Consider the following 18,313-nt stretch of genomic DNA (forward strand, 5'->3'; position numbering starts at 1 on the left):
CAGGATGACTCTTCTAACATCAAAATATTTCCCTTATTTTCAGGGTAAAAGTTAGGTTTGACCCTATCACAGCACCAAGAGGTAGGGGGTAGCAGGGGGATAAAGTGAGCCCAGAATTTTCATGCTACAGATAAAGAAACAAAGACCAAAACAGTAGAAGCATTTGTGTCCAATGTCATATAAGAATCAAGGACAGAGCGTAGTTCAAATTCCAGGTGTCCCAATTCTCTAGTTCTTCCAAAGAGAACTCCCAACCCCAACATGGATAGAGACAGATATTACATGCCTACTCTACAAATAAGTAAAAAGTAAGGTCACCCAGTTGTCAATAGCAGAGAAGAATTTCAAATCCAGCTCTGTCTGGCTCTTCACCATGACACTATTCTGTCTCTCCCATTTAGAGCCTCTTCTCTCTCCAAAGGCTAAATTAACAGCCACACAAAGTCTTGTACATTAAGCACTAGTTGTGCTATAGCTTTGGGCCATGTGGGGTCATTTAACAGGTGGAGGAGGAGATTTAGGTATTAATCAAATTGTCCATCATAAAGAATTTTTTCCTGCTTTCCTTGTTCTAAATCACAGCATGACATGTAATGAAGGACTCCTTTCCAACTGAGGCAAAGGCATCATCCTTTCGCATGCATTTATGGAGATGGACCCAAGGAGATCCCAACTGTCAAAGGAGTTAGTGTCTAATGGTTCCCAGGACTATCCAGAGCACATCCTAACCCTGGTCCAGAATCAGAGGCCAGAACTGCCTCGCAGACCTCACGCAAGTCATACCCCCTCTCTGACACTTCCTGACCGTGCCATACAATGGGACTCAAAAGTTGACTGAGCTCCTCAAATAACTCAAGGAGTCAGGAGTTCTTACATAGAAAACTGGTTCCATTCTATGTTGGGAGGTCCGTAGAAGAAGGAAATCCTTTTACTCATGTGTAACTCTACCTATGGTATCCCTAACCAACAGAATATGAACTCCAGCAATGTTTATAAAGTAAGAAAATGTTCCTTTAATCCCTCCATTCATGATCTGCCCTTTGGGGTTAACCAGTGACCTCTCTTATGCAAAAACACAGATCTTACTCTAAAATGTCATGTCCCTAGCACTTTGGGCATCTGCAAAGTTATCAAGTACTACATAGAAGAGGAAGTACCAAAGGAATCATAAAAAAAAAGAAGGATCAAGTTTAGATGAACATCATTTTTATCATTATCACAGAAAATGTTTGTCCATTACATGCTATGTGCCAGGTACTATGCATTCATTATCTCATTTGATTTCCATAAAGACCTCATTTTACAGATGTGGGAACTGAGGCTCGGAGAAATCACTCAGCATCACACAGTGAACAGGAGATTGAAGCAAGATTCTAAGTAGAGCACAGAGCCTGAGCTACCTGCTTCCACTTAGACAAAGTCTTTCTTGTAGGAAACTCAGAAAGAAATTCACTCAGCCTCTCTGCCTTCTCAGGTAGGAAAAGAAAAACCCAGAAAGGGAACAAGGACTTGCCCCAGCCTTGCTGTGTCTCAGCATCAGAGCCCAGGCCAAGGTTCTTTTGTGTTTTATCAATGTGTCCTCTACCCCTGGCTGCAGAAAAAAGTGAAGAGATGGAGGAGCCATGGGAGCTGGGGAGGAGGGAGAAAACAAACAATGATCCCAGGGAGAGTGGCTGCCTTCTCATCACACCAGCCTCACTCAGTGGCCATATTCCCCTCCTCCACATCATTTCCACACCTACAGTCAGCCTGTCCCACCCACTCCTACCTTAGCCTGGCTCCCCTGGAAAAGCCTAATGCACCACAGCCCTTAGGCTGTCATGCACCTTTAAAAGGACCTAGCATTGGGGTTTGGGGCCAGGGAGAAGAAACTGGAGCCTCAAGGAAGCCAGCTCATCAGGCAGCTCTAACGTTTCTGAGCAGGGATGACTAAGAGGTGGAGAACCTGCAGCTGAGAAGAGGCACCCCTGCCTGTCTACCTGCCCAAACTCTTCTCTGGCTCCCCACCGCTGGGGCCAACCTCCTCACCACCACAGCCTCTGCAGCTCTACCTGGCCTGGCCCTGCCGCTTGGTCCTCAGCACTGCTCATGGAGCTGCCCCTTAGTCTCGGCCCCTGCTACATCGGTTCTCAGCTTTTCAGGGAAATGGGTCATCCTGCTCATTCTTCAGACCTTTGCAGGAGTTGGGTCTTCAACCTTGCTTGTGCTCAGGCTCCTTCCCCTCCCCCAAACCCAGTCCTCCACATTCACTTTATGCACCCGACCCCCAAAAACTCAGTTTAAATGTCACTTCCTAAGGGAAACCTTCCCTAACTCCGCAAGACGTCCTATCACACGCTTTCAACCCACTGGCCTGGTCTTCTCTTGGTACTTTGCAGTCTGTCTTGACTTGCGTGATTGTTTCATTAATACCTGTCTCGTCCACAAGTCTGTAAACTCCATGAAGATAAAGACCGAGTCTACTCGTTGTACTCTTCACTTCTCAGTGAAGATAGAGACCGAGTCTACTCATTGTACTCTTCACTTCTCAGTGAAGTGGCATATAGTAAGTACTCAAAAATACTGAATGAATGAATGAATGAATGAGTAGTGCTCCAAGAATTCCAGATCTCCTGTAAGGAGAACAGTGACATCTAGTGACTGCGTTCACACTGGAGCTTCTCTGATAACATCCCAACAACTGGCCTTGAAAACATCTCACTGGATTTCCGAAGAAGTGGATATTTTGATCATGCCGAGGAAGCTGGCATAGAATCTAGACATGGAGGAATTTGACTCCTACACAAAGAGGAAAAGAATCACCACTCCTCTTGCTACCATATGTGCCAAGAACACATCACATAAGTCCTGTGACTTAGCTAGGATGGTGCCACATTACAGATGAGAGGAGTGTGGCCCAGAAAGGCAGCACTGGGCCAAGATTATGGAGCAGTAAATGAGGATTTTCATTTACCTCCCCCACCAAGTCCTGGAGAGCTTGGCCCCATGCAGCTAATCATGCTGCTTCGCTCATCCACACTAACACAACACTGGTCAGACCATATTTGGTATTCACTGGAAGTTTCAACAGCTTCCTCACAGGTCTCCCTCTTTCCACACTTGCATTTTCACACTGAGCTCTCATCCTGAAGCTGGAGGGGTGGAGATACACATTTGACTTTTTGTTGTAGTTAGTGTGGGGACCTCTGATGCATAGAATTAGATTATCCATGAGGCTTAGCTCATGACTCAAGCTCATTATTGCACCATGCATGGTTAGGCTTTATGTATTCATCTACTTTGTGTTCATTAATTAGCTAGTTTTAATACTTAAAAAAAAAAAAAAAACTTCCACAAATCCACCACCCAAAATGCTACGTAGGAACATGATACCTCCATGTAATGAGGGCTCCCTCATGCCACTGCCCCACCTCCCTGACTCAAGATGGCCATCGCCATCATCCTGAATCCTATGTTGACCATTTCCTTGATTCCCTTTCTAAATAGTTTATAGCATGGGCCCCTGGGTGGCTCAGTCGTTAAGCGTCTGCCTTTGGCTGGGGTCATGATCCTGGGGTCCTGGGATTAAGTCCAATATCAGACCCCCTGCTCGTCAGGAAGCCTGTTTCTCCCTCTTCCACTCCCCCTGCTTGTGTTCCCTCTCTCACCATCTCTCCCTCTGTCAAATAAATAAATTAATTAAATAAATAAATAAATAAATAGTTTATAACACCTGTATTCATTCTAAAGATGTAGTGTATTTGGCATGTTTTAATTTAAAACAGGGGAAAGGGTATCATGCTATATAAAATATATCTTTGGGACTTACATTCTTCATTTAATATTATGTTCATTCATCTCATATTAAGTGACACTATAGTTCATTCATTTTGTCTGTTGTAGAGTATTCCACTGTATGCATATTCCATTGTACGCTTATTTAACTGCTCTCCTACTGACAGTCATCCGGGTTGTTTACAGAGGGCTCCTTCTGCTGCACGAATCTAACCCTATCGAATCCTTCCTGCATATCCTAAGCATCTCACTCCCCTTCAGACAGGATCCAAATTTCATGAGCTAGTTTATAATAACCTGTATGATCAGGCTCCTTCTGACCTCTCTGGCCTCATCTCTGCTTTTCTTCTATCTCTTGATCTTAGCCATGGGATGCCTTCCAGTCTTTGTACAGATCATGTTCTTTTCTGCTTCTGGTCATCTACCTGACACTCTCCCCACGTCCTTGCTCTCATCCCCTCTGTCCTCTATGAAGCCCTACCTGACCACTTACCAACCTCTAGCACTTAGTCCAACAGAATACTATGGTAGGAGTGCATGATCCATAGCATCTTATTAGTATTGGTCAGGTATCTACCAGACTATCTTCTTTGGGGCCCAGGGCAGTCTGGGAGTTGCTGCAGAGGGAAGACTGGGGACAAAGTAGAGATGCTTTACCCACCTTCCTTTCTCTAACTGAAGGAGTGGCATTGCTATTCTTGGCTTTATGGATTGGGGTTCCTGAAAGACTGCATTTAGAAAAAGTGTTCCATGAATACAATTTTGCAAACCAGTGAACAAATCATTTATATGGTCTCTTCAAGCCCAGGCACTGTCATGGGAAATGAAAGATGCAGGAAGAGGAAAAAGAGGAGATATAATTTCACAATTAAGCACAGAGGCTCTGAAGCAGACCAACTTCGAGCAAATCAATAAATATCTTCGAGGTTTCCTCACTTGTAAAGTGGGCATGACATTAGGATGAACCATATGGAATCACCATATTTTTTTAAAAAAATTATTTATTTGAGAGAAAGAGAGAGCAAGCGTGTGCACAGGGAGGGGCAGAGAGAAACTTTAGCAGACTCCTTGCTGAGCTCGGAGATCAATCTCATGACCCTGAGATTATGACCTGAGCTGAAACCAAGAGTTGAACGCTTAACCAACTGCGGCACCCAGGGGCCCCTGGAATTACCATTTTTATAAGTAAAAAATGATCAAATGTTGACAATTTCATATGAGTCAAAGCAATATTTATACATAAATCAGATCTGGAGGGAAGATTAAATGAGATAATCCAAGTATAATATTGAGGCAGACACTATTAGGTTTTCAAAAAGCCCATATATCTTCTTCCCCAGACCATTAGATAGAATATATTTCCCTGTTTTTGTTTGCAGAGACGTGCCCAATGTCTGCGTTCTACCCAATGAAATGATATTTGTCACTTTCAGGCTTGGCCCATGAAACTTCTCATGTGTGAATGATCCTCCACGTTCTTTCTTCTTCCACAGCAACTATGGAAGCCTCAGGTTGATGAGGGCACAAGATAGAATAAGGTGGGTCTCTGAACCGCTTCTCAGAGTGAAGCCACTCATCATCAAAAACATTTATTTGGGACTCCACACAAACAAGAAATAAGTTCTATTATATTAAGCCATTGAGATTAGAGGATTTATTGGTTATAGCAGCTATATATGTACTTAAAACACGGTAAGGAATCAATAAATGTCAGTCATCACCATGATGATGTTGAAAGACAATCCCAATGGACAAAGGGCCCACAAGGGCGGGAGGCAGGAAGATTGGTACTTAGATGTGACTTAGTGGCTGTGTCAGGGGAGCTCACCTCCTTGGTACCATTGTCTTGGATGAGGGTATAAAGTGGTACCACATGGTTGATTTCCAGCAGCACTGGTGTGGGGCTCAGCTGCTCCTTGCCCGGTCGGCGGCAAAGGTGGCAGGTAGATGGACAACGGCCTTTTTCCTCACAGCGGATCTCCACACCTGAGATGAGCTGGTCATCCGACAGCATTTGGGCCGTCAGCAGACCTGAGAGGTAGGTGATGAAGGGCATGGACTTGAGTTCCTTCTTGCTGCCCAGCTCTGTGGTCTCTAGAGAGAGAGAAAAAAATCCAATATTGTTCAAAAGGTCAGACTCTTAAACCCATAGGGTCCAATGTGCTAAGGAGGTGGTATCCCATGGAAAAGAAAAAAGATGATAGAGTGGTTTGCTCATGATGCCTTGGAAAGAGCACTGGCCTGATGACTCAGATGTCAGAATGGTGTCTTGTTTTACGATTCATATTCAATAGCCCCTTACTTACTTTCTCTGGGCCTCACTTTTTCCATATTTAAAGTTGATTGGTTGGATAAGAGGATTCTCCAAGGGCCCTGTAAGATGTAAATATTCAAAGGTATTTTTCCCAGCAAGAAATTCCTGTCTACGGTCAATTTACACAAATTCTACCTTTCTTTTGAAAACTTGCTCCAGTCCTATATTTTCCAAGAAGTTTCATGTAATGGGGGAAACACAAGCTGAAGTCAAGTCAATTTCCATGTAAATCCTAATTCTGCTTGATAATAGCAAGGTACCTTGGGAAGGTCTCTTAATATCCCAAGGCTTATGAGGATTAATTCTGTAAAATGCAGTTATAATACTAACCAAAACAGTTATGAGTGGTAAATGAGACTGAAGGAGGTGGACCTGTCTGGAAAAGAAATGATTTCCCCTTTCTGTCTGCGCTCATCTGTTCCCTTGTTCAAACTTCTTTTTCTGCCTTCCTCATGTGCACACTGAGATCTAATTACCCATGCTCCATTCTGTGCTGTCTCCCCTGATCCATACAACTAGCATTTCCCACCTCTGTGTCTTTGTTCACCTGCCCTACTCTTCCCCTCTGCCTCTTAAAATGTTTATCACCAATCAATGCTCCATTCCAATGTCACCCTCTTCAGGAAGTCTTTTCTCCTTGCTCTAGCCCTTCTTCTCTGAGTAAGTATTTCTGTTTATAAGCCCTAATCTTGTTAAGCTCATATTTTTCATCCCATTTTCTGCTGACCTCTCCAACCATATGATCAGCTCTTGGAGATGGGACCATGTCTCCCACTCCTACCTCCAGCTCCCCACCTCTGCTTCAGTGTCCAGCATAGTGCTAGGGATGTACTTGAGACTTAATAAAAGAGGAATATTATAGAACTCTGATGGCTACAATGACATTCATGATCTAGTCTAGAGGCTCTAAAATCCTTCTGAGGAATTCTATGGATCCCAAGCAACATTTCAACAGATGGTTGCAGAGGGCAAGAGGGAAACTGGGTAGATGGAACTCTAAACCCACATCTCAGTTTCAAATAGAGCAGTTCCACTTTATCTCTTTTAAAGACTGGCCTTCTACATAAGACTTCGTAAGAAGAGAATAGTCCATGGCTATATCAAGAAGCTCGAAAAAGCAAAGTGATTTGTACAACCCAGAGAGTTCCATTTACATCACAGACTGTATGGATGGTGTTTTCAAACTTGTGCAATGCATAATCTGAGTGGCAAAACAGGGGGGCCCTGCAATAAGGGGCAGAACTTGGTCTAAATGACAGCTTCTTCCAAGCCTGGTAAAGTTAAGGCATGCTCCTGCCTCAGTGGAAACAGGGGCCCTGGGCACCAAGGCCTGAGAGAAAAAAGTAGGGTTATCTCCTACTCTAGCTCTCAGCTTGCAGTGACATGCAGCTGATCTGGAAATGGGCTTGCCAATTAGAAATACAAATAAATGCAGCCTTCATTCATTACTCTCTGGGCCCTGGGGCCTGGGATCTGGGCTCCACCTTTTCTGTCTGGCTGTCAGCAAATGCTTATGAGCATCAGATCAAAGGCTCTGAGGGAGGAAGACAAGGCAAATTCCAGCTAAGCAATCCTTCAGAGGGATTAAAGAAGGGTAGTTACTAAGATAAACAAAACAAAGCTGAGAGGAAGGCATCTGAGCAGCTGGGCAGACAGAGACAGTCTTACATACAGACAAGTTGAAAGAAGAAGATGATGATGACTTTTGGAAGGGCAGGCCAGAGGAACAGTTTTGGAGAAGGGTGACTTCAAACTTGGGAGAGAATAACCATTGAGGGGAGAAGGTCAGAGGGCAGTCAGAGCTGCAAGGACATTAGGGGATAGTTAACTCACACTCTGATCCAGAGGTCAGTAAACTAAGTGGTACATGAGTCAAATTCAGCCCTCTGCCTTTTTTTTGTAAATGAAATTTTATTGGAACACAGGCACCTTCATTCATTTATGTATTGTGTATGACTACAATGGCAAAATTGAGTAATTGCAACAAAGATGCTATGGCCCACAAAGCCTAAAATAGTGACTGTCTGATCCTTTACAGAATAAGTTTGGGCACTTCTGCTCCAGTCCTAGGTTACAGCTGGGGAAACTGAGTCTCAGAAGGAGAATCTATCTTTGGTCACAGAGGAATGTGGCAGTATAATGGATTAAAGTAAAAACACTGGAATCAATTAGGCCATCGATACACTTAAACTGTGAATCTCCAATGAGAAAAAATTGAGTGGGGCATCTTTTCTCCATAAAACATCTTTCAAAAACTATTGAAAAAGCATACCTTGGAAAATGCTAATCTGGTACAACCCTCCCATTTTAAACAAGGGGAAATTGTGTCCCAAAGAAAGACTTTCCAAGGTCAGATGGTGAGTTAGTGTTCCTTTCAGCACATGATCCCAGTCTCTTCTGTTAACCAATTTATCACTTAAACCACATTTTAATCTCATATTGTAAAACATAGATGGCCTTTCCCTCACAGCATCTTGCCATATACACATAATTTAATTGGGAACGAAATGTGGTGCTGGGAGTAAAAATTCCCTTGATCAAACAAACATTCATAGCCACTGGGTTAAAGATAAAATTATTCATTTACAACAAAACAAGCTATAGATCTTTGCTGGTCTGTTTTTTTTTTTCCCAATAAATCTTTTTTTTTTTTTTTCCATCTATCAATCCAACAGGTGAGTTAAAAGCCCATAGTCTAGGCTGACAACTGCCTTGCAGTAGCGATATAGAATTCAGAGCTGAACTTAAGGGCTGGTTTTGCAAAAGGAGGGCACTTGAGAGTCACCTGGTCTAACCCCATTGCTCAGCAAATGAAGAACCTGAGACCTAAACAGAGAAAGAGATTTACATCTATCTTCCATGCACATTTATTAACAATGATCCTTTTTGTAAAGATTGTATCGTGCTTAAATTATGATCTGGATGAGAGTTACAACAGGGAAGACCATTAACCATTCCATTAATTATTCCTCTGTAGACATTACAATTGTGAAAGCTAATTATTTCTGATCCAACCTCACTCTGTGGCTAAAGTCATCTTTAGTTCAAGTGCCAATTCTTCAGAAAAGCCTTCCCTGAACTCCATCCCCATGCTACCAATCTATATAGGGCATCATATTAAAGATTCTCGTAGCATCCTGTTCTATCCATCACGTCTCAATGCTTCCAGACTGTAAACTCCATGAGGACAAAGACAGTATTAGTTTTGCTGATTCTCATATCCACTTCACATAGAACCTTTAGGCTTTCAGTAATAGTTTCAATAAATATTTGTTGGATATACAGTTATAGACTGTGATCACTGCACTATCTTATCAGAGCATCAATAAGTCTAAGAGCAAAGATTTGTGAATTTCAAGACTGACAATTAATTGATGGCTTGTAATCAAGGGACAACCTCTTTCCAAAGTAAAATTAGCTTTCTCAATTGGAAGCTACAGATGAATAGCTGATCAATTTGCCAGTTGTTCTGGCCTCCTCTGGGTTTTCACATAGGCCCTTGCCATTGAGGGGATGGGAGAGTTCAGTTAAAACAGGCTGTCTTTAACAGGCAAGGATAAAGAGCATTTTTGAAGAGACTTATCCTCTGTTCACATTTCCCATCCCTCTGAACAATGCTTCCAAAATAGGATCATGTCTGGTTTTAAACCCAATTCAGTTCCAATGACACTACAACCCATTCATTTGAGAACCTGCCAACTGAACTCTCTTTTTTCTCCTCCCAAATTCCTGCTGGGTATTATTTTGTTGCCACCAAAAAAAAAAAAAAAAAAAAAAAAGCAGCAGCCTCAGTTGAAGTGACAACTCCTTGTTGGGAGGGCAGCCAGGGCTTTTCGGCAGGAGGTGATGGCACTGCTTGCCCTCATCCAGAAAACAAAACAAAGGCAGCAGACTAAGGGCTCCTGGGAGAGCCAAAGCTGTGTGAATGTTTGTTCAATATTCGGCAACAGTGCAGGGCGCTGCCTCCCAAGTCAGACAGGCTTGCTTTGGCAATAGGCTTGCACTTGAAGCATTTAAAGGCTCCACAGGGACCAGAGGGGCTCAAATTAGAAACGTTAAGGGTGGGGGAAAGAGGGTGAGACTTTTATATCATAAAGAATGGCCTTTATTACAGCAATGGCCTCCCAGGAATTGCTGAAATGGGATCATTTCTTAGGCGGAGTCACTGTCTCCTGTTGGAGGAAAGCAATTGCTCCGAAGCCTGACTCAAGGACCCACACAAATAGCCTTAACAAAGGGGAAGGAGCCAGCTGAAAGGCCCTGTGCTCGTGCATTGTGAAATCCAAACTTCCCAGCCTAACAGTTAAGGTCCTGCATCGTCAGTGTGCCCTTCCTAAGTCATGGCACCACCCTGACTGAATGAATGAGTTCTTGTGAGGATCAAATAAGGTGCCTGGCAAAGGTGAAGCACTCAGTCCATGTTAGTTGTTGCCATTGTTGCTGCTGTGGTTGTTATAATTCTTAGTGCTACTGTTGTAACAGGATGTTACAGTTGAAATTTCCATCGAGACACCAAGATAGAATAGAAATGAAATATCCCCAAACCAAGCCCCAATATACAGAACTTACAAAGGAGGGGAATCCTAACTGGTTTCATAACTCCAGAAACGTCAGCCAGAACAAGGAAATAAAACAAGGTCAGAGAATAGGCAGGAGGGATTTAGGAGAGATTTGTTTGAGACAGGCTGTTAGCTCATGTTTAGTTTCCAGCGCCCCAGGTGAGACATGTAGAGCATGCTACCTTCTAATCCTGTTCTGTAAGAAGGAGCCTCAAGAGTGCCTCCCAGAGAACTTGCTGTGTGTTCCCCACAGCTGGGAAGATAGTGGACCAGGGTCCTATTCCACCGGCAAACACTCCAGTGGCCTGCGGCAGCAGAACAGGATGGGCCGTACAGTGTGAAAAATGCTCAAGTCTTTCCCCTGTACCAGGTGTGAGCCACACAGGAGAAAGAGGGGCCTCAAATACTTCTAAGTCCTATCCAAGGGGAATTCTAACAAAGATTGAGGGGTCCCCCCCCACTGAAAATCCCTGTGAGCTAGGCCACCAGAGAAACATAGGTGGGGGCAGGGGGGATTGGTAGCAGCCAGCCAGTGAGAAAATGCATCATCCCAGGCCTTTGGAAAAGTGCCTGAAAGAGCCCCCAAGAGGAAGAGCTAGCTTTAAAAACTGTCAGGAGCAGAGAACACAGAGACAGATATAAGGGGACCACGGCAAGGATGACCTTCCTAATCCTTACCACTCCTCTGCTTTGACCATGCAGGGAGAGGAAAAAGAAATGTGAGGTAGAAAAACAGAATGGAGGCCAATGTTGTTCCAACCTCTTAATGCCCCCACCACTGGGGAGGGCAAGGAGACTTGATTTGTCAGCTTTAGAAATCTGATTAAATCCTAACTCCCGGCTGGAAACTGTGTTAGCAACTTAAAATGTCTATCACTGTCTATTCCATAATAGTGAAAACAGATTAGATGTACCCTGCTAAAATCGTCATCTAGGAGCTAAGGAAGATGATTGCACTGAATACATTAAAAGGACTGTGGGAACTAACTCACATCTATACTTTGGAACATACATATATTCATCGTGATTACTCTCAATTTGTATTATCAACTGAACCATTTACATCATCATCATCATAGTGCTTATCACATTTTTAATTTTAGTTAATGTTTAATTAATATCTGTCTTCCCAACTAAACTGTGAGCTCCATTAAAGTGAGGACCATGGCTTATTTTAGTGATCATCTGCATCCCAGCATAGAGTTCACTATCTGATGTAGTGTAGATGGTTTGCAGGTAAATACCTGAATAAAGGAATAGATGAACATGAGCCTCTTTCCCTTTAATCCCTTCCATTCCTGTAACACTTATGGGACTTCAAACTCACTATCTCAATTTATCACCATTGCCCCAAAGGCAGATGGTGTTAACCTTACTTTATTGACGTATAAATGATAGCATGTAGCACTAATTCTCACTCTCACACAGTGAGTTGTCTCTATTGCAAACACTCGGGCCTTCTCTGTTCCTGCCACTCCCAGACAACACCTCCAGGCTCCCCCACCCTTTCCATGGGCTAAAGCATCTCAGGGGTAATTTAAAAGGTCACCTAGTCAGAAATCCCATAATGTTTCATTCCCCACCAAATCATCCTCTAACTTCTTTTTGAAACTTCTAATGATGTAAAATTCATTATGTTTTTAGGCCTCCAGTTCCATTATGGGACAGCTTCGTTAAATCTAGGCGGCTTCCCATCCAGAAACTGAATTTCTCCACCTAAGCATCAGACCCAGACCCGGAATTATGCACTTTATGGTATTTGGACGCCCTATCTGAGGTACTCAGGCCTGCCCCCTACTTGCAGGTCATGCTAAGATTGATCAACTAACTAGGTGGATGAACTCCTGATCCCAGGAAATGTGGGGCATTCTCAAGTGGCTTCTGATAACGTTTATGTGTCTCAGTATGGATAAACGTTGTGTGTGTGGGTGCACATATTTAAGCAACAGAAGGGAAGGCAACAGTGGAGACACTAAAAAGAAGACAGGTCTACAAAACTGCCAAATTCTGGGACAACTGATCTCCTGATGCAACCTAATTCACAGCATCTACCCAAAATACACAAGTAATAAGCCCAATTGCAGAGGAGCGGCTATAGCACGGTGACTTGCCTGGGTTTGAATTCCACTTCTCCCATTGCCAGGTGAGTGACCTTGGACAAGTCACTTAAATTCTCTGAGGCTCCATTTTCTCAAGTGTATAATGTTGATAATGTTAGTACCTAAATCTTGGAATATTTGGAGGATCAATGAGATACAGAACCCAATGAGGAATTTACAAATTCTAGGGTGTCCAGAGGATCATCAGAATCATTTTTTCTACTCTATGACTAACTAATCTTCGACAAAGCAGGAAAGAATATCCAATGGGGAAGGATGGTCTCTTCAATAAATGGTGCTGTGAAAATTGGACAGCCACATGCAGAATGAAACTGGACCATTTTCTTACACCATACACAAAGATAAACTCAAAATGGATGAAAGACCTCAATGTGAGACCAGAATCCATCAAAATCCTAGAGGAGAACATAGGCAACAACCTCTTCAACCTCGGCCACAGCAACTTTTTGCTAGGCACGTCTCCAAAGGCAAGGGGAAAAAAAAAAAAGAGTACAAATGAACTATTGGGACTTCATTAAGATAAAAAGCTTCTGCACAACAAAGGAAACAGTCAACAAAACTAAAAGGGAATCCACGGAATAGGAGAAGATATTCACAAATGACATATCGGATAAAGGGCTGGTATCCAAAATCTATAAGGAACTACTCAACAATCCAAAAAACAAATAATCCAGTCAACGAATGGGCAGAAGACATGAACAGACATTTCTCCAAAGAAGACATACAAATAGCCAACAGACACATGAAAAATGCTCAACATCACTGGACATCAGGGAAATACAAATCAAAATCACAATGAGATACCACCTCACACCAGTCAGAATGGCTAAAATTAACAAGAGAGGAAACAACAAGGATGGGAGGCAAGGATGACAAAGATGTGGAGAAAGGGGAACTCTCTTACACTGTTGGTGGGAACGCAAGCTGGTACAGCCACTCTGGAAAACAGTATGGAGGTTCCTCAAGACGTTAAAAATAGAGCTACCCTAGGACCCAGCAGTTGCACTACTAGGTATTTACCCCAAAGATACAAATGTAGTGATCCAAAGGGGCACCTGCACCCCAATGTTCATAGCAGCAATGTCCACAATAGCCAAACTGTGGACGGAGCCCAGATGTCCAACAGATGAATGGATAAAGAAGATATGGTTCATATATACAATGGAATATTACTCAGCCGTCAGAAAGGATGAGTACTTACCATTTACATCAATGTGGATGGAACTGGAGGGTATTATGCTGAACAGAATAGGTCAATCAGAGAAAGACAATTATCATATGGTTTCACTCATATGTAGAATATAAGAAACAGGGCAGAGGACCGTAGGGGAAGGGAGGGAAAACAGAATGGGAAGTCATCAGAGAGGGAGAAAAACCATGAGAGACTCTTAACTATAGGAAACAAACTGAGGGTTGCAGAAGGGGAGGTGGGTGGGGGGATGGGGTAATTGGTTGGTGGGCATTAAGGAGGGCACGTGATGTGATGAGCACTGGGTGTTATATGCAACTGATAATTTATTGAACACTACATCTGAAACTAATGATGCACTATAAGTTGGCTAACCAAATTTAAATAAAAAAGAATTGTTTATTTTAGCCCTTGGTCTTCACCTCAGCATTATTCAATTTTTATGCAAGTCTGGATCTGTAAATCTTCCCTTGTTATCTGCTGGTGATTTAACCACACTGTTAGGAATTTCTCTTTAAACTACCCACTTCCTACCTAGTGGAACACAGTAGACAAAGGTAGACAGTTCAGTAGACAAAGGTAGAATTGAACACTTAAGTCCAGAGCTGAGTTAAGACTACCTGATTTAGGATCCTTCTGGGCAAGTCACTACCTCTCCAACCTTGGTTTCCTCATTTGTAAAATGGGGATACTAATTCCTCATTGAACTGCTCTGAGTGTCAGATAAAAGATGCAGCCCTAGCTGGTTTACACCTATGATCTCATACGGTTCTTGCTATCATGCTACAAAGTAGGGATCATTGCCCCCTTTTATAGACGAGGAGACTGAGGCTCAGAGTGACATAGTATAACCTTACAGGTGATAGTATAACCTTTCCTATTTCAAGCGAAAGCAGTTAAACCTCTGAGGAAGCAGTTAAATATTCGGAAAGTCATACTCTGCGCATGGCAGGGAGAGGGACCCCTGGATACTACCCAGTACCCCATGGTAGTGGCTAATGTCATTTGTTTGTTTGCACATTAGAATTCTTTAGATAGATTTTTTTTTTTAAGTACTAAAATATCCGCATGGCTCTGCTGTGTTACTTGTCCTAAAGAAAGTAAGGGGCAGAGTGAAGAAACCCAGTACAGCTCAGTGGACCCAGAAGTGGGCCTTCCCACGGACTAAGATGTACTCAGGCTCCCTCTCCCCCTTCCCAGACTTTTATCTTCTTGCTGTTAAGGGAATAGTCAGCATTGAAGCTTATCATTTATTCCTGTCTCTAGTGAGATAAGGTGCGCCACAGCCAGTAATGGGATAACTGGGGGGGGAAGAAAAAAGACCATGTGTGATCTCCTGCTGCCCTCTAGTGCCTGCTTAAGATGATTGCTCTTGGGAAAAAATTGTTCTTCCATGCCAAAGAATGATTACTGTGTGCGAAGCAACTTTCTAGGCTCTGAGGACAGCAGGTAGGACAGTAAAGGCTTGGCTATGATACAAGGAAGCTACTGTAATGACTATGAGGGTTATGAACAAGCATTTGCTTAGAAGGCCTATTCACAGTGCCAGGTTTGGAGCCAGGCACTGGTCGGGGGGCAGACGGGTGATATTATGAACAATGATTTGTTCCAATCCTAGTGGTACCCAAGTGTAGAGATTTGATTGAGTGTATCAGCTAGGAAGGAAAAGCTAGAAGAGAAGGAGAGGGGAGAGACTGGAGATAAGACAGAGAGAAAAGATAATCAATGGAGCAGGATCCTATAGGAACTAGGAAGAAATGAACTCCCAGGTGACACTGGAAAGGATGTGGTCTGAATGTAAGACAAATCTAAGTGGGAATTTTATCATGAGACCAGGGCCTCTGGGTATAGCCATGCAAGTTGTGTACCACTCAACAGTGACGAGGCAAGGGGGTGAGGGGAGACTGAACCCAGCCTCGCCCCACCTGCCATGCCTGCGCCCACAGGATTGAATCCAAGTGGAAGAGCACTATTTCCTAATTTATACAAAAGCTAACTTATGGGCTAGCTAAGGCCCTGCATATAACCACGGACAAGCTATCAAAGCCTCTCATCTATTATGTGCAAAGTAAGGCTAGTATCACTGATACTAATACAAAGTTCTTAGAATTTGAGATAAGATATGCCCATGCCACCCAAGAAATTTCAGTTCTTACTGGAATTATAACAACCTAGTTTTATTTTTTATTTTATTTTGTTAGAGAGAAAGAGAGAGACTGAGAGACAGAGAAAGAGAGGTGGCAGGGGGAGGGGCAGAGGGAGAGAACCCCAAGCAGAGTCCAAGCCCAGTGCAGAGCTGGGCATGGGGCTCGATCTCACAACCCGGATATCATAACCTGAGCCAAAATCAAGAGTCAGACACTTAACCGACTACCCAGGCGCCCCAACCTAGTTTTATTTTTTAAGATGTGGTGGGTAAGTCCTTGAAAAAGGGAAAAGGTAGAAAGGAAATTCACATTTCCTGAGCTTCTATTCTTCTTTGTCAAGCACAAGACATTATGAATCTCACTGGCTCCTCATAACAATGCTTTGGACTAGAAGTATTACAGTTTTTATAACCATATTTTACAAGTGAGAAAACAGAGGTTCTGAGAGGTGACAGACTGCAGCCAAAGTCCATTAGGTATTTAGGATGACTCCAAAGCTCGTTTTCTGTCCAGTGAAGCATGGAAGCATCATTAATAGGAGGCCTGCCTTCATCTACTGGGATCCCATTCTCCCTCTTTCTTAAAAACTCTGCTCAGAATTTATCCCCTCAAGGAAGTATTCCAAGATTAGTTCTTCCTTTATTCCTTTCTCCTCCTTCCAGTAGCTTCTTAGGCTAGGGGTGAAGGATGAAATGCTCAGAAGGAATCATCCAGGACAGGGCTTAGGGAATTTGAGGTCTCTGGAATGGCAATAACCTGCTTCAGAGGGAGACTCCCAGATCATCCTGCTTGAGCACGATCTTGACACAGCAGAGCAAGCCAATAAGGCATGCCAGGCCACCCTGGGGCCAGTGGGAGGTTGCCAAATTTGAACATCAGGGAGGGTATGACCCTGGGTGGAGTCAGTTGGAGTCTTTGGTGTGAAGAGCCATCAGAAAACAAACTTCCACTCTCTGGCCACTTCCTAGGATGCTCCAGTCTTGTTGTCATACTTCTAACTCTTTATTTCCACTGAAATCTTAATACGCAGGTTAAAAGACCATCTTTAAACATATTGACAGGCAATGCCTTTGGAGAACAGATTCAAGGTGAGTTACTTCTCCCATTAGCATCCCTCCTCCCTGTAACTGTGCTGCTAGGGGTAGGGAGAGGGACTAATGAGCGCACCCATCAAAAAACATAAAACAAAATACCAATAAAGGGCTAAGACCCATAGGGACTCCCTGTCTTATGCTGAGGACATCAGTAAAATTAATATTAATAATAGCTATGATTTTACAGGGGCATATTCCAGGTCAGATGTTCTGCTATTTGCTTTGCATACGTTGTGTCCTGTGGTCTGTACCAATCCTAACAACAGTGAGAGGTAGATTTCCTTATCGTTATTTATTTATTCATTTATTCATGTATGCCTGCATGCATTTATTTTAAGTAGTCCAATACAGGGCTTGAACTCACAACTCTGAGATCTGAACTCAAGACCTGAGCTGAGATCAAGATAAGCCAGGCGCCACCCTTACCACTTTTTAAAGGTGAAGAAATGGAAACTCACAGAGGTGAAATCAGGGGTTGGGGTGAACTGGACTTCAAGCCATTCTGATCTGTTTTACTTCTAAGCACTTTTCCACTATCTTTTTTTTTTTTTTTTTTTAAGATTTTATTTATTTATTTGACAGAGAGAGACACAGCGAGAGAGGGAATACAAGCAGGGGGAGTGGGAGAGGGAGAAGCAGGCTTCCCGCGGAGCAGGGAGCCCGATGCGGGGCTCGATCCCAGGACCCTGGGATCATGACCTGAGCCGAAGGCAGACGCTTAACGACTGAGCCACCCAGGCGCCCCGACTTTTCCACTATCTTAAGCTGCATCCAATCTGCTAGACTACTGTGATTCACGGCTGGACAGTTATAAATTCTGAAAATTTGAAGTGCAATTTCTGTTACTTCCGTCCATTACATCATACTGATTAGCAATAAAAACCTTAAAATAAGAATCTATGGACAATCAATAGGTAATTGGTTGAAAAACTATGCTGCATCCACACAGTGGAGTCTATGTACTTAAAAAGGAATTAGGACAATCTTTATATGTAATATGGAGTAATCACAAATACATTTCACTCAATGGAAAAAGCAAAGTGCAGAGCAGTGTTTATAGTGCTTTCTTTTGTACAAGAATGAAATATAAATATGTATACATATTATATAGATTTC

At 43.0% G+C, this 18,313-nt stretch overlaps 1 protein-coding gene across 6 annotated transcripts in view; it reads right to left on the reverse strand.

Annotated features, from left to right (window-relative positions):
* Positions 1 to 18,313, reverse strand: part of ASTN2 (astrotactin 2) — an 877,839-nt gene that overhangs the window by 182,845 nt on the left and 676,681 nt on the right. For all 6 annotated transcript variants that reach the window (XM_032419129.1, XM_032419128.1, XM_032419127.1 and 3 more), the window contains one exon: positions 5,603 to 5,868. In XM_032419129.1, coding sequence (XP_032275020.1) covers positions 5,603 to 5,868 — 266 coding nt within the window. The remainder of the gene's footprint in view (positions 1 to 5,602; positions 5,869 to 18,313) is intronic.

The sequence above is a fragment of the Phoca vitulina genome, unplaced genomic scaffold (assembly GCF_004348235.1).
Source record: "Phoca vitulina isolate PV1807 unplaced genomic scaffold, GSC_HSeal_1.0 scaffold21, whole genome shotgun sequence".
NCBI classification, from domain to species: Eukaryota; Metazoa; Chordata; class Mammalia; order Carnivora; family Phocidae; genus Phoca; species Phoca vitulina.